The 14,609-nt window shown below is 47.8% G+C and overlaps 1 protein-coding gene across 1 annotated transcript; it reads right to left on the reverse strand.

Annotated features, from left to right (window-relative positions):
* Window positions 1-8,882: 8,882 nt before the first annotated feature.
* chchd1 (coiled-coil-helix-coiled-coil-helix domain containing 1) lies at window positions 8,883-11,639 on the reverse strand. The gene is made up of 3 exons (XM_034552041.1): window positions 11,326-11,639; window positions 9,661-9,779; window positions 8,883-9,128 (listed from the first exon to the last, which is right to left on the reverse strand). Exons 1-3 carry the CDS (start codon window positions 11,462-11,464, stop codon window positions 9,018-9,020), a joined length of 369 nt encoding a protein of 122 aa, XP_034407932.1. The 5' UTR covers window positions 11,465-11,639; the 3' UTR covers window positions 8,883-9,017.
* Between the last annotated feature and the right edge of the window lie 2,970 nt (window positions 11,640-14,609).

The following is a 14,609-nucleotide window of genomic DNA, read 5'->3' on the forward strand; positions in this document are numbered from 1 at the left end:
AGGTGATAACGCTGCAGGAGCAGTCTGAGATGTTTCTATTCGTGTTGCATTTCGTGTTTTGACAGACGTCTTGGTGTGAAACTGGGTCTTCAATGTACTCCAATGTACCTGTGTTGACACCAATCTCACTACAGCTGACTTATTCCATATGAAGCATGCAGGTGTTCAATGTTTTTCAGTGGACTATTTCTGTAATTTAATGTTATGCTTCGAGCATAGTTTCGACAGGATTTACTGGTGTTACTACTGCTTGTTTGCTGCTCTGATATTGTTCTAATATATACAGAAAGCTGTCCAGTCAGCGACCACTTCAGACATTGTCGTAAAGGACATTGCAGAAGGAGAGTTGAGTCTGAAGACGAGTTGTCTGTGTTCAAGGTGCATTGAAATGAACTCATCTCTGACCCTCAGTGTCATTGACTGATTTAGTACCAAAGTGGACAGTTTTTCTAACTGTCTGTCAAATTCTGCTCATGAACTCCTTCCTAGTCACATGAGTCAAACTTAACAGCTGTGAGTACCAACAGGAGCCATGTTGGTAGTTTACATTCATAATGATGGAGCAGGCCAACAATGTGGACATGTTTTCACAAAGGTGTGTAGTATGAATCCACCCACAACAATTCATATGACATCTTAGGAATAGTTATTTAGTTATTTCATGAGTGTTTTCCTACGAACGTCCACCAATACGAGCGATCGGTGCGCTACTCCATCTGAGTGCAGATCTCTAGTTAAAGCTAGTTGGTCATCTTGAGAAACTACCCAGAGTTCAGTGGATTTAAGAAGTGATCCAACATGAAGAACCAGCCCAGTGTTCCAACAACAGCAGCTCAAAAAGCTGGTGAATGTATCAGGAAAGCCTCCAATAGGTCAACACGGATAGCTCCTCCCTTCAGACCGCCCTCCTTAGACACGCCCCCCAAACAACCCACATGACATACTCATACTCACAGCTGTTTAGATAGCAGCTGGTGATGAGGAATGGGTTTACAAGCAGGTAGACAGGTAGGTAGACATGCAGGTAGGTAGACAGGTAGGTAAACATGTAGGTAAACAGTTAGGTAAACAGGTAGGTAAACAGTTAGGTAAACAGGGAGACAGGTAGGTAAACAGGTAGGTAGACGGGTAGGTAGACAGGTAGGCAAACAGTTATGTAAACAGGGAGACAGGTAGGTAGATAGGTAGGTAGACAGGTAGGTAGACAGGTAGGTAGACAGGTAGGTAGATAGGTAGGTAGATAAGTATGGTACACAGGCAGGTAGACAGGCAGGTGGACATACAGGTAGCCTGTCCAATCATTACATTCAGGCTGAATTAAATGGACTCTTGTCACAGTCCAGCAGCCACAGATACCGGGTTGTTGTTTTCATCAGCGCATTTGATTCATTGATGGATGGAATGAGAACTTATGACATACAATAAAAAAGAAGGGGATTACCACCTCCACCTGTTCATTTGGATTGGATCTGGGTTTGGTTTACGAGGGTTTACGTCAGCTGAAGTCCATCTGAAACTCTTACACCTGCCTCGCCTGAAAAAGCTGTTTCAATAAAGAGATATGAATCAAAATGTAGACTTTGACCCGCTGATAATATGCAGCAAACAGAGTCGACCAACCACCAATGAAATAAGCGGCTGCAGTATCTGGACACGTTGCGCCTGCTACATGTGCCACTTCCTCCACCATGTGCTCATGTGAACAATGTGGCAACCCCTCAAAATACTCACAGACTGCATAGTTTCTATGCAGTAAGGGGGGGGGGGGTCAGCTCATCTGATGCAACAACAACCCAGTAACTACATGATTCTGACAAGTTTTCTTTTGCACAACCTGTTAGGACGTCCCGCTGCATGTGTGCTCGAGGGTCTGTGCTGCACCACAAACTGTAAAGTGAAGATCCTCTTTGGAAGCAGATCACAGAGTCGATGCTCCTCGATGTGTTGGTATTCGAGCCACGGCTTAAGACTATAAATAATCTGGAGTGAGCAAGCAAAGACATAGAGAGGGCCGAGGGCTGTGTGATGAAGTGTTACAGGTCCTATTCGATCTGTCCGATGCTGTGAGGGTCTGACGTGGATCGATGTGCTGCGCCCCATGTTTAACCTTTGGGACACTGGATGAGGTTTTCTGTGGACGGGGATTTTAGAGCTCTTGTAGTTTCCTCCAAATGTCCCAGAAATAAATATGTCTTCAGCTTCCTGGAAAGGCCAGTGTAATTCATTCAGTAATAAGATAAAGTCTTAAAGTGCACATTAGTCCACGTGCACAGACTATTAAATCAAGCATTGGCATCTTTTTGAATACTTTCTAATGGTCTACAAGGTGGACTGTTGGCTGATGTTATTTCAAGGAAATCCTCTAAAACAACTGTTAAGAAACTCAAAGTGCGGATCGGATTATTATATTTCCCTCATGAATGAGAAGGCAACAGAAGTTATTTCCAAGCACCTCCTGGAGAATCGTGATGAAATGACCGTCCTAGAATAAAGCTCGTAAACATCAGCTGTATATAGGCACGCTCACCTCTGCACACGCGCACAGGGCCAACAGCAGCCAGCAGCGGGGCACGAGCCCGGGCGCGACGTGGTTCCGGTCCATCCCGCTGTTGGAACCATCTCCTCCACGCGCACTCTCACCGGCTTCCCCCGGAGGACCGTTCCCCTCCGACCGACAGCGAGTTGACGGGTAAACACACCGGGAGACACCGGCCGCGCTCCGCTCCGCTCGGAACTCAAGTCCGGACATCCAACTCGCTCTGGAGCTAAAAATGACGCGCAGTTGGCGAGGAAGGACTCCCCCCCCCTCTCTATCACTCTCTATGTCTCTCTGTCTCTCTGTCTCTCTCTCTCTCTCTCACTCTCTCTCTCTATGTCTCTCACTCCCCCCCCCCTCTCTATCACTCTCTATGTCTCTCTGTCTCTCTGTCTCTCTCTCTCTCTCTCACTCTCTCTCTCTATGTCTCTCACTCCCCCCCCCCTCTCTCTCTCTCTCCTCTCTTCAATTCAATTCAATAGGCTTTATTGGCATGAATGTTGCAACAACCATATTGCCAAAGCACGAGACATAGTAACACAAAAAATATACAATTCATACGGATAATAATAATATGACAGAAATAATTACATTGAAAGAAAGTACAGTTGTGTTTCTTGGGTCACAATGAAAGGTGTGTGTGTGTGTGTGTGTGTGTGTGTGTGTGTGTGTGTGTGTGTGTGTGTGTGAGAGAGTGTGTGTGAGAGAGTGTGTGTGAGAGAGTGTGTGTGTGTGCGTGTGTGTGTGTGTGTGTGTGTGTGTGTGGGGGGGGGGGGGGGGTCACTCACTGTCCCTCAGGACATAAGGTGTAACAAGGTGTGTGTGTTTCCTTCTCCTAGGAGGATTCTTAGTTGGGAAGATTCTCCCAGTTCTCTGAAACCTTTGATCTGGGAGTTGATCCAGAGGCCTGGACCCAGAGACCTGAACCAGAGACCTGAACCAGAGACCTGAACCAGAGACCTGGAGTCGAGCCGGTCCAATAAAGTCCGTCTGTATTCTGTATATTTATCACACTTGAGGAGGAAGTGCATCTCTGTCTCAACCTCACCTGGAGAACAGGGACCACAGATTCTGTTTGCTTTTGGTTGCCAAAAGAAAACTCTCTCTCACTCCCCCTCTCTCTCACACTCTCTCTCTCTCTCACTCCCCCTCTCTCTCTCTCTCACTCCCCCTCTCTCTCACTCTCTCTCTCTCTCACTCCCCCTCTCTCTCACTCTCTCTCACTCCCCCTCTCTCTCACTCTCTATGTCTCTCTCTCTCTCACCCCCCCCCCTCTCTCTCTCCCTCTCTCTCTCACCCCCCCTCTCTCTCTCACTCTCTATGTCTCTCTCTCTCTCACCCCCCCCTCCTCTCTCTCTTCCCTTTTAAACGATTGTGTGAGCCCTCATACTCAGACTGCCAATGGAGCCTTAGTAAATAATTGATCTTAATGTTTTAGTCGCCTTATGACAGCCTTGAAGTGCCAGATACATAACACAGCTGGTTAGAGACAACATGAGGAGAGCTGTCAACAGCAAGGGGACAAGGAGATCAGGTTCTGATGGAGAAACCCCAAAGAGACTAGACTGCTGAACATGAGGGTAACCACAGGATCCAGGACTCATCCAGACACATCTAAATACATCCAGGACTCATCCAGACACATCTAAATACAGGCAGGACTCATCCAAACACATCTAAATACATGCAGGACTCATCCAGACACATCTAAATACATCTAAATACATCCAGGACTCATCCAGACACATCTAAATACATCCAGGACTCATCTAAACACATCTAAATACATGCAGGACTCATCCAGACACATCTAAATACATCTAAATACATCCAGACACATCTAAATACATCCAGGACTCATCCAAACACATCTAAATACATGCAGGACTCATCCAAACACATCTAAATACATCCAGGACTCATCCAAACACATCTAAATACATGCAGGACTCATCCAGACACATCTAAATACATGCAGGACTCATCCAGACACATCTCAATACATCCAGGACTCATCCAGACACATCTAAATACATGCAGGACTCATCCAGACACATCTAAATACATCCAAACACAACTAAATGGATCTAAATATGACCAAGACTCATCCAGACCTCACTAAATGCGGGGCTACTTGTGGTTCCTAGAGTCTTAAAGTAGGATGGGAGCCAGAGCCTTCAGTTATCAAGCTCCTCTTTTATGGAAGCAGCTTCCACTTTCAGTCCAGGAGGCAGACACAGTCACCTCATTCAAGAATAGACTTAAGACTTTCCTCTTTAATAGTGCTTATAGTTAGGGCTGAATCAGGTTTGCCCTGGTCCAGCCCCTTGATATGCTGCTATAGGCTTATAGGCTGCTGGGGGATGTTTTAGGATACACTGAGCACCTCTCTCCTCTTCTCTCTCTCCTTATGGATGAATTTACATCTCTCCATTGCACCTTATTGTCTCTTCCCTTTTTTCGCTGTGAAAGGGTTTTTTCTATTATTTGGGAGTTGTTCCTGATCTGATGTGAGGTCAAAGGTCAGGGATGTCGTATGTGTACAGATTGTAAAGCCCTCTGAGGCAAATTCGTAATTTGTGATATTGGACTGTATAAAATAAACTGAATTGAATTGAATCCAGACTCATCCAAATACATCTAAATACATGACAATACAGCCAATCATCTCATTAAGTGAATGGATATGAAACTGGAGCTGATACCTGTGACCCCACTTAAAGACAGGTAGACAGGGTTGTAGACAGGTAGGTAGACAGGCAGGTAGGTAAGCACCTGTGACAGGAAGTAGCCGCTAGCTGTAGCAACTTTCAGCCAGCATAGTGCCGGGAGTCACAGCGGCTGCTGGATCTAACCTGTCACGGCAGCAACAGACAGTCTACTGATTTGGTGGGAAGTCGGGGCCGGACCCCCCAGGACAGGACCCTCGTTGCTGGGGTTTGTGCTGGGCAAGTAGCCTCTTCAAAGGAGTACTGAAGAGTTCATATTAGTAGCCACAGCTCCTTCAGGACATGCTGGCCTTCAAAGCCCTGATAGATATCTCATCATGTAGGGTGTGGTCTTGGTTTGATCATGTGTTGTCTGGGGAGGTTACAGTACTGATAGTGACCATCCGACACCCGGGAAACAATGGCGTGGCAGTGGAAGTCGACATCCTGTCACGGTAACACCACAGGCGGAGATAAGCAGGGCGAGTCCCCCCTCTCTCTCCACATCAGAAAGGCCGATGGGCTGATTGTTTTCCCCGGCGACCTCTCACACACACAGACGATCGTAAAGCTTGATCTTCGATCCTATCATCAAACCTCTGCAGCGAGGCCTCAGATGCTTCTGGACTCAGGAGACGGACAGCAAAGATTGGGACATTTTCTCAGAACAACCCTGCAACCACAGCGCCGATCCCAACAGAGGCAACAACAACAACAACAACAACAACAGAAAGCACCTCCAGGCACTGCGGTGCTTTGTAATGGCCCTCCTCTTAGTAGCTATTTGCATTTTTGGATGTATAAAACAAAACAAATGTAAGTTACTGTTGTCTTGTGTAGCTCAGCATGTCAACATTTGGAGTAACGGTTCTACAATGTTTATGACATCTATGTGTTAGAACAGACGACAGAGCGATGCTCTTGTATCTTACGGGGAAACATCAGCTCTGACCTCTGTCCCCAGGACCGAGATATAAAAGAGGACTTCTTTGTTTTTGTGCTCCCCTAAAGCGGTTGGACTTGTTGGTCAAAGTCAGCAAGATATCCAGATTATTATTTTCTTCTGTCTTTAGACCCTTCCTGAACATCCACTGAGACGCAGAAGGGTTTTTGGGGCCTTCTGGTCATTGGAGTTTTAAAATAGTCTATTTTGGTTAAACAGTAGAGTGAAATAAGATGTTGGTTTGAATTGCAGATATTCAACCTTGATTCATAAAACGGTTTTATTCATTTGACCTGAATTCAGCACCAGGAGCTGTCCAACCTGTTCCACACTGTGGCCTCACAGCACCAGAGTGGGCTACTGGCTACTGGCTACTGGCTACGGGCTACGGGCTACTGGCTACGGGCTACGGGCTACTGGCTACTGGCTACGGGCTACGGGCTACGGGCTACTGGCTACGGGCTACTGGCTACGGGCTACTGGCTACGGGCTACTGGCTACGGGCTACGGGCTACTGGCTACGGGCTAATGGCTACTGGCTACTGGCTACTGGCTACGGGCTACGGGCTACTGGCTACGGGCTACTGGCTACGGGCTACTGGCTACGGGCTACGGGCTACTGGCTACGGGCTACGGGCTAATGGCTACTGGCTACTGGCTACTGGCTACGGGCTACTGGCTATTGCCTACGGGCTACTGGCTACTGGCAACGGGCTACGGGCTACGGGCTGGCTACTGGCTACGGGCTACTGGCTATGGGCTACTGGCAACGGGCTACGGGCTACGGGCTGGCTACTGGCTACGGGCTAATGGCTACTGGCTACTGGCTACGGGCTACTGGCTACTGGCTACGGGCTACTGGCTACTGGCTACTGGCAACGGGCTACGGGCTACGGGCTGGCTACTGGCTACGGGCTAATGGCTACTGGCTACTGGCTACGGGCTACTGGCTACTGGCTACGGGCTACTGGCTACTGCCTACGGGCTACTGGCTACTGGCAACGGGCTACGGGCTACGGGCTGGCTACTGGCTACGGGCTACGGGATACTGGCTACGGGCTACTGGCTACGGGCTACGGGCTACTGGCTGCTTCCTGTCAATGGGTTTGGGATGGAACGGGTCCTATATTTCAGTTTTTAAGTGTTGTTGATGCAGGCACAGGTATGTCCAGTAGCTGATGACTTGCTGTAGAGCCAAGTGGCCCAGTCCTCAGTCTCCACATCACCACCAGCAGGAAGTGTCGTTCTGGGGTAACGAGTGTTTTTGCTCGTTACCCCAGATCGTTATCTCAAACATTCCCCATCCATTATTTTGTCCCTGCTGTGTGGTGAAAGGGTCTGTCGTTCTTATTTTGAACAACGTTTTGAGATTTAGGGAAACCCCCTCGACGTGGTTTCTCCTCTGGAGCCAAAAAAGGCCCCAAAGGAAAGGATCCGGGCTCTGCTGTTGGGTGGTGTGTAATGGTCCTCACGGTGCTGCTGGAGAGGATATATACACATACAGTTTTGTTTTCATATACTGCTATACACATAGCAGTTTATGAGAGGTGAATCAGTTCAATTTGCCAAACTGAGACTATTGTTTACACAAATCATAATGAGCATGCGGTGCGATCGCTGCAGACTGTGGAGGACTTTCCTCTGAAGTCTGCATGTTTGGGAGGAAGTGTTAAGCCGGGTGGGGAAATGGTTCTGTGTGATGACGGACAGATAGACCACAACAACACACCCTGACAATGGGCTGAGCCAGCACAGCACAACATCTTTCCTGATGCGCAGACAAAACATGAAATACAAATCTACACTTTACGGCTTCACCGTGAAAACAGCAACGTGTGGGCCAGAAATAAACCCAGGGAGGTCACTAGAAAAGGCATCGAGCAGTAAATACAGTCTGGCTCAGCACAAAGAGCGTTAATGGCAGCAAATGTCTTCATAGCTGAATGAAATCCATAAAGTGCACATCAGCCTGGCCTTCAGTAGAAGTTATAATATTATACTCCCCGACGTACTGAACCGGAGCAGAGCTACTCAAAGGGGAGGCTCGCTGGATGTCACATTAGTTATGACACAAGTTATCAATGGATTGAATAGACTCATGATGTGTGTGTGTGTGTGTGCGAGAGACTTGGTTAAAGAAACCGTTTTCCCCACAATCAGAATTTGAGTTGTTACGGAATGAGATTTGTCAGAAGATATCTCAGCACTGCACTATTAGTATTATTATTATTAGTATGATCCCCCTCAAAAGGAAGGAGAGCCTCTGCCTTTGAAGCCCCTGGACTGGACCCAGTCACCTGTATGCCATGGTCCCTGCCACATGCCTGCTGTGTTCAGTTAGTTGTACAAAGTGAAATGACAGCATCTGCCCAAACCACTTAGAGATGCCTCCGTTCATTCAGGACCACAGAGGTCAGCGCACCGGTGATCTATCGGGCCGATAGGCTGCCGATGGTATTCAAACATCCGTCAGGGCAACAATCTCGTTTCCACGGCAATGACGAGGCATTTAAGTGTTCAGAGATTACGGAGCACTCCCAGCCAGGAGCCATGAAACCCAAGAAGAAGAATTCCATCACGTCCGCTCATGAGACCACTCTGCTAAATTGGATCGAGACGAAACGGCACCGTGCTCATCAGAGCCGATCGAGGACGTCATTAGATATCTGAGCATGAAACAGAGTGAATATCGACGGAGTGGTGCAGTGCGGTTGGTTTCTGCTCATTTATTTATTAAACACATGTATATGGCATCACGTCGTTGAGTCATACAGTAGCTGACCACATCCTGCACATTTCAGGTCTGTGTTAAAGCGTTTAAAGTCTCATCCTAGATCTCCTTGCGCAGGTTGGGATATCTCTTCAGAAGGGTGGTGGCTTGTTTCGGGTGCAGGCGTCCTCCCTGGAGGCCGCTCTGCTCAGACCGACCCTTCATCGCAGCCTGTGAAGGAAGGAGGTTTGTTACCAGGGCTTTTTAATGGGTGATGTGTTAATTAAGTACAACTAGCAAAGGAAGCTCGCTTCAGCGCTCTTTAGGAGGAAGTCAGCACACTTTGATATCTAAATGTCTCGTGTGAACGATGAGGGACAGGAAGCCATTGTTGGCGTGTCCTGAGCACACTCGCCATGTTCCCCCTGTGGAGACTTCTGAAGATCACCATGGTGACCCGGTTCTATATCAGTCATCAGCTCAGTGACGGTCCAGATCGGCCGGTGCTAGCGGAGAGAGGAACGTTAGCCTGAGCTAGCTATGGCTATGGTCAGTGCCAATCATGAACTTCACTGTGAAACAGAAACTTAAACTCATTTTGAATGACCTGCCCGTCAAGAGTAAAACATAATAACTGTTAACAGTTTGACATGTTTCACGAGACTAAAGAGGTCACCTCGGCCTCTAATACGGATTGAAGACGGACATTTTTAACAGCGTACATTGAAATGTGTTGGCTGTGTTGCTGTGCAGGTGAACATACCTGAGCCTTCTCCACACAAGAGTAGAAGGAGCTCATCTCACTGGAGCACAGACCGTCCACAAAGTTGTTCTGCTTCCAACAGGCCATCAGGACGGACATCTCTGTGATACAGGTGGCCTCTGTGGAGAGACAGCTTCATGTTAGCCTTTAATACCCAGTTCATGGAGGACCAGCATGACTCCCAGTGGCTCAACACACTAACTCCCAGTGGCTCAACACACTAACTCCCAGTGGCTCAACACACTGACTCCCAGTGGCTCAACACACTAACTCCCAGTGGCTCAACACACTGACTCCCAGTGGCTCTACACACTGACTCCCAGTGGCTCAACACACTGACTCCCAGTGGCTCAACACACTGACTCCCAGTGGCTCTACACACTGACTCCCAGTGGCTCTACACACTAACTCCCAGTGGCTCAACACACTAACTCCCAGTGGCTCAACACACTGACTCCCAGTGGCTCAACACACTAACTCCCAGTGGCTCAACACACTAACTCCCAGTGGCTCAACACACTAACTCCCAGTGGCTCAACACACTAACTCCCAGTGGCTCTACACACTAACTCCCAGTGGCTCTACACATTGACTCCCAGTGGCTCAACACACTAACTCCCAGTGGCTCAACACACTAACTCCCAGTGGCTCTACACACTAACTCCCAGTGGCTCTACACACTGACTCCCAGTGGCTCTACACACTGACTCCCAGTGGCTCTACACACTAACTCCCAGTGGCTCTACACACTGACTCCCAGTGGCTCTACACACTGACTCCCAGTGGCTCTACACACTGACTCCCAGTGGCTCTACACACTGACTCCCAGTGGCTCTACACACTAACTCCCAGTGGCTCTACACACTGACTCCCAGTGGCTCTACACACTGACTCCCAGTGGCTCAACACACTGACTCCCAGTGGCTCAACACACTAACTCCCAGTGGCTCTACACACTGACTCCCAGTGGCTCAACACACTAACTCCCAGTGGCTCAACACACTAACTCCCAGTGGCTCTACACACTGACTCCCAGTGGCTCTACACACTAACTCCCAGTGGCTCTACACACTGACTCCCAGTGGCTCTACACACTAACTCCCAGTGGCTCTACACACTGACTCCCAGTGGCTCTACACACTGACTCCCAGTGGCTCTACACACTAACTCCCAGTGGCTCTACACACTGACTCCCAGTGGCTCTACACACTGACTCCCAGTGGCTCTACACACTAACTCCCAGTGGCTCTACACACTGACTCCCAGTGGCTCTACACACTGACTCCCAGTGGCTCTACACACTGACTCCCAGTGTCTAAGGATGCGTTCCCACTAGAGCAGAGATGAATGTACCTGTAACACTGGGAGAGAGAAACCAGTTGAACCATCTCACGCCAGTGATGGGAGGAGCTACAGTAACAGCATGGAGGAGTCAGGCCTTCCTCTCCATCTCTACTTCCTAATGCGCTGTTTATGGTCGCACTCCGGTGACCTTTGACCTTCCTCAACCTGGTTGCTTGTAGCGTTAACCCAACATCGGACAGACTGATCAATAACTACAGTACCAACGTCCGCGTCACATCCAGGTGGTACACGGGGATTAACGTCGCGTGCTGCCTGGGTCCCGGAAGTCCCCCTGCATCGGAGGACCCGCGCATAGCATACCTCCCTTCTTGAGCTTGCGGTTCGCCACCTCGTCTTTCAGAGCCAGAGTCCGGTTCGGTTTCAGGACCGGTTTCCCGTTGTGTCCGCTGAGCAGCCTGCTGACCTTCTCCTGGAACAAGATGCCTCCCTGCGCCGCCATGTCTGCTCACCGGCCGCCACCCGCTGCTCACGCCCCGGGGCTCAGAGAGAGCGAGAGCTGCTGCACGGCACCGCGAGTGAGAGGAGAGCCCACGCGAACAGGTTGCAGTTCGACACCCGCTTCCTTCACCAGCCTCAACTGCGGGGCGCCATGTTTGGCCGTAAGTCGCAGTTCAGTGTCGTAAAACGCACCATGTACGGCAACCAGCCGCTGCCACATTTAGGTGCTGTCGTAACTCTCACCCCCGCTGTCCGTTATGCACAAACATCCGCCTGAGACCTGGTTTTTAACTTTAATTTGGTATGAAAATGCATTGTTTGCATCTGTTTTTCTTAAATAAATACTCTTTATTATAGCCATCTACCCAGAAAAAAAATGAATGGAGATGTTTGATTTATGTGGATGAATTTTACAGAATACAAGAGCCGACCAATACAATTGGCCTGGCAGATTTATGTTTGTGTATGTCATGTTGAATAAAAAAATAATATACAAAACAATATATTGTGATGTTATTTTTTGTTTCTGTTTCTGTTTAAAACGAAAACAATCTACATCTATGAAAGGATTTCCGTCCACACTAACACGCCTAAAACGACTATCACATGACTATTCATGACTATTCATGGCTATTCACATGACTATTCACATGACTATTCACATGACTATTCATGACTATTCATGACTATCACATGACTATTCATGTACACGTGCAGGTTGGTTGCTTCGTTACAAAATATACAACATGAGTGTAACAATTTTATAGTTGTGCTAGATACTTAAGATCTTCCTCTATAATCTCTATAATTTTGTGGGGAAAAAGTTGTATTTAAAAAAACAAGGCTGCAGGTCTCACACTCGCATCACATTTACTTTAAAAGGAACACTTTTACATGATCATGGGTCGGTCAATGTGGTCCCCACACACAGCTGCTTAGCATAGACAACAAGGAGTTGAAACGAATCACTGGCTGTTTATTTTCCTCTGGAAAAGGATCACGTGATCGGGGTGTGACACGTCCGGGAAGGACACCTCGTGACTACTGGGACCAAATCAAGTTTTTAATTTCAAACTTTCCACACTACCCAGAGTTTTCAAACTCTGCCTTTTTTTAGTGTTTCGAAAATCCTCAATTTTCGGTGCTCTAAGACTATTGAGGACAAAAAGATATGCGTTTTAAAATGGAAACGTAGCCTTAGTTCCACTCTCAGTGCTAATTAAATACTTAGTTTTATTAGCTTCACAGTGCACATTTCTCTCGAACACAATTAATGTGAGCAACATAACAAACACAATGTATTTCTCCTCCCTATCTTTGCAAATATGACTTGATACACTGGCTGAGAGTCAGCTCATTGCACTCAAACAGACATTCATCAATTCATTCAACACATGCAAGGCACAAAGACACAGCCTTCAAATACGGAAAATACAAAGACGGTGTCCCTGTGTCAAGGCTACACAACTCGGAGTGGACGAAGATACCTGAAAGACCTACTAAGTGGTATGCAGTATGGTATTGAAGCAGTGTAAACAGTCACCATTTGACATGAAGACTGAGAAGAAAGACTCAAAGAACAAACTGTGGTAAAAGAAGACAAATGCCTCACTTTGACACATATTTCGGATCCCTCCTGTTGTTGCATGGCATTAGTCTGTGCTACCAGCTCACTGATACAAAATGGTTGTGTTCAGTTTCCAGTGGAAAGATTCCTCTGTACTGCGTTCATCTGACACATGGCCCATGGCTACATGACATTCAGGGAGAATGCAGGGCAAGTCGTAACATCGGCCCGTGTCTGAGGGCACGACGCTCCGCGTGGGTGCAGCTTGTCTTAGAGTTGGTAATATGTCAGATAGAGATCAGGTTCAGCTTTAAAGCATCAGCCCGCGAAGGAAACAACACACACCGGCACTGTTAATCACGTTTAAAAATGTTACAGTTGGAAACACCTCGATGCTGCGACCGGTAGCTCCCAAAAAGGTTTCTGCCTGATTGAGACTAAGCTAACCCAGCTAGTATCTAAGGCTACTTCACTACCCAGCATGCTCCTGGCTCTCTGAAGTCTGGTTGCAGGAGAATAAGATGGATAAAAAGGACTTCAGTTGTTGACGTTACAGAGACCTGGCTCCGTCGTAACATCCAGAATCAAGGACAGAGTGCAGGACTCCGGCGGGACAAGAGGAGGCCAACCACACAGTAGTATTGCTAGACTACAAATTAAGCGTAAATTGTGAATGATGAATAACAGGTACAGACAAGACTGTACAAAAGGCCCTGCATGCTCCCAGATGACTGGAGCAAACGTCAGGTCAGGGAGTGCATTGACAGTGCACGAGGCGTAGGACCGGGGGATCACCGTCACACCCTTTTTAATGGAGTAATGGACGAGCTGACTTATTTACATAAATAGGTTACATCGCTTCGTGAACAGATTTCAAGATCAACAGATGGGAACCAGACAAGTTAGGTGGGAAAGCCCCAAAAGCTCTTCTCTAAAAAGTAAACCATGTGAGTGGTGAGTTCCAGATCGATAAACTATGAGCTGAAACTCTCTATAGAGCTCCAGAAAGCTGAGGGGAACTGTACACACACACACACACACACACACACACACACACACACACACACACACACTGTGTTTGTGTTCAACATCTGTCCTCAGGTTTCCAGAGGTGAACACGCCGGCAGATTCCTGGCACTGTGTGTCTGGAAGCTGTGTGGTATGCTGTGTGTCTCTGCACGTTCTTCACCTGGAGGAAATGTGCTGCACACAGCAGCTGTCTCTGCACCGGGGGAGATATGGTCTGGATTCTGTGCCAGGATCATTGATCTGACTCACATATGGGGACCAGTACGGTCGGCACACACCACAAATCAAGTCCATTTGTCTTCTTTCATTACGAGGTGTGTGTGCATGTGACAGCAACGCTTCAATGTGTGTACAGCTTTTATTCTGGCATGCTCAACAACACTGGCTAAAGAAACCTGAGTTGAACTTTTGACCTTCAAGACCTCTGACACAGAAACACCAAACAATCAAAGTTGTTTACAAGAATCTTCTGTGAGGAGTCAAGTGGACTGATGAATCACGCTGACGGTGTGTGACCTTTCAGATGTGCTCATGAAGCCATTGACCTCGC

This window comes from Cyclopterus lumpus, chromosome 15, assembly GCF_009769545.1.
Source record: "Cyclopterus lumpus isolate fCycLum1 chromosome 15, fCycLum1.pri, whole genome shotgun sequence".
In the NCBI taxonomy this organism is placed as follows: domain Eukaryota; kingdom Metazoa; phylum Chordata; class Actinopteri; order Perciformes; family Cyclopteridae; genus Cyclopterus; species Cyclopterus lumpus.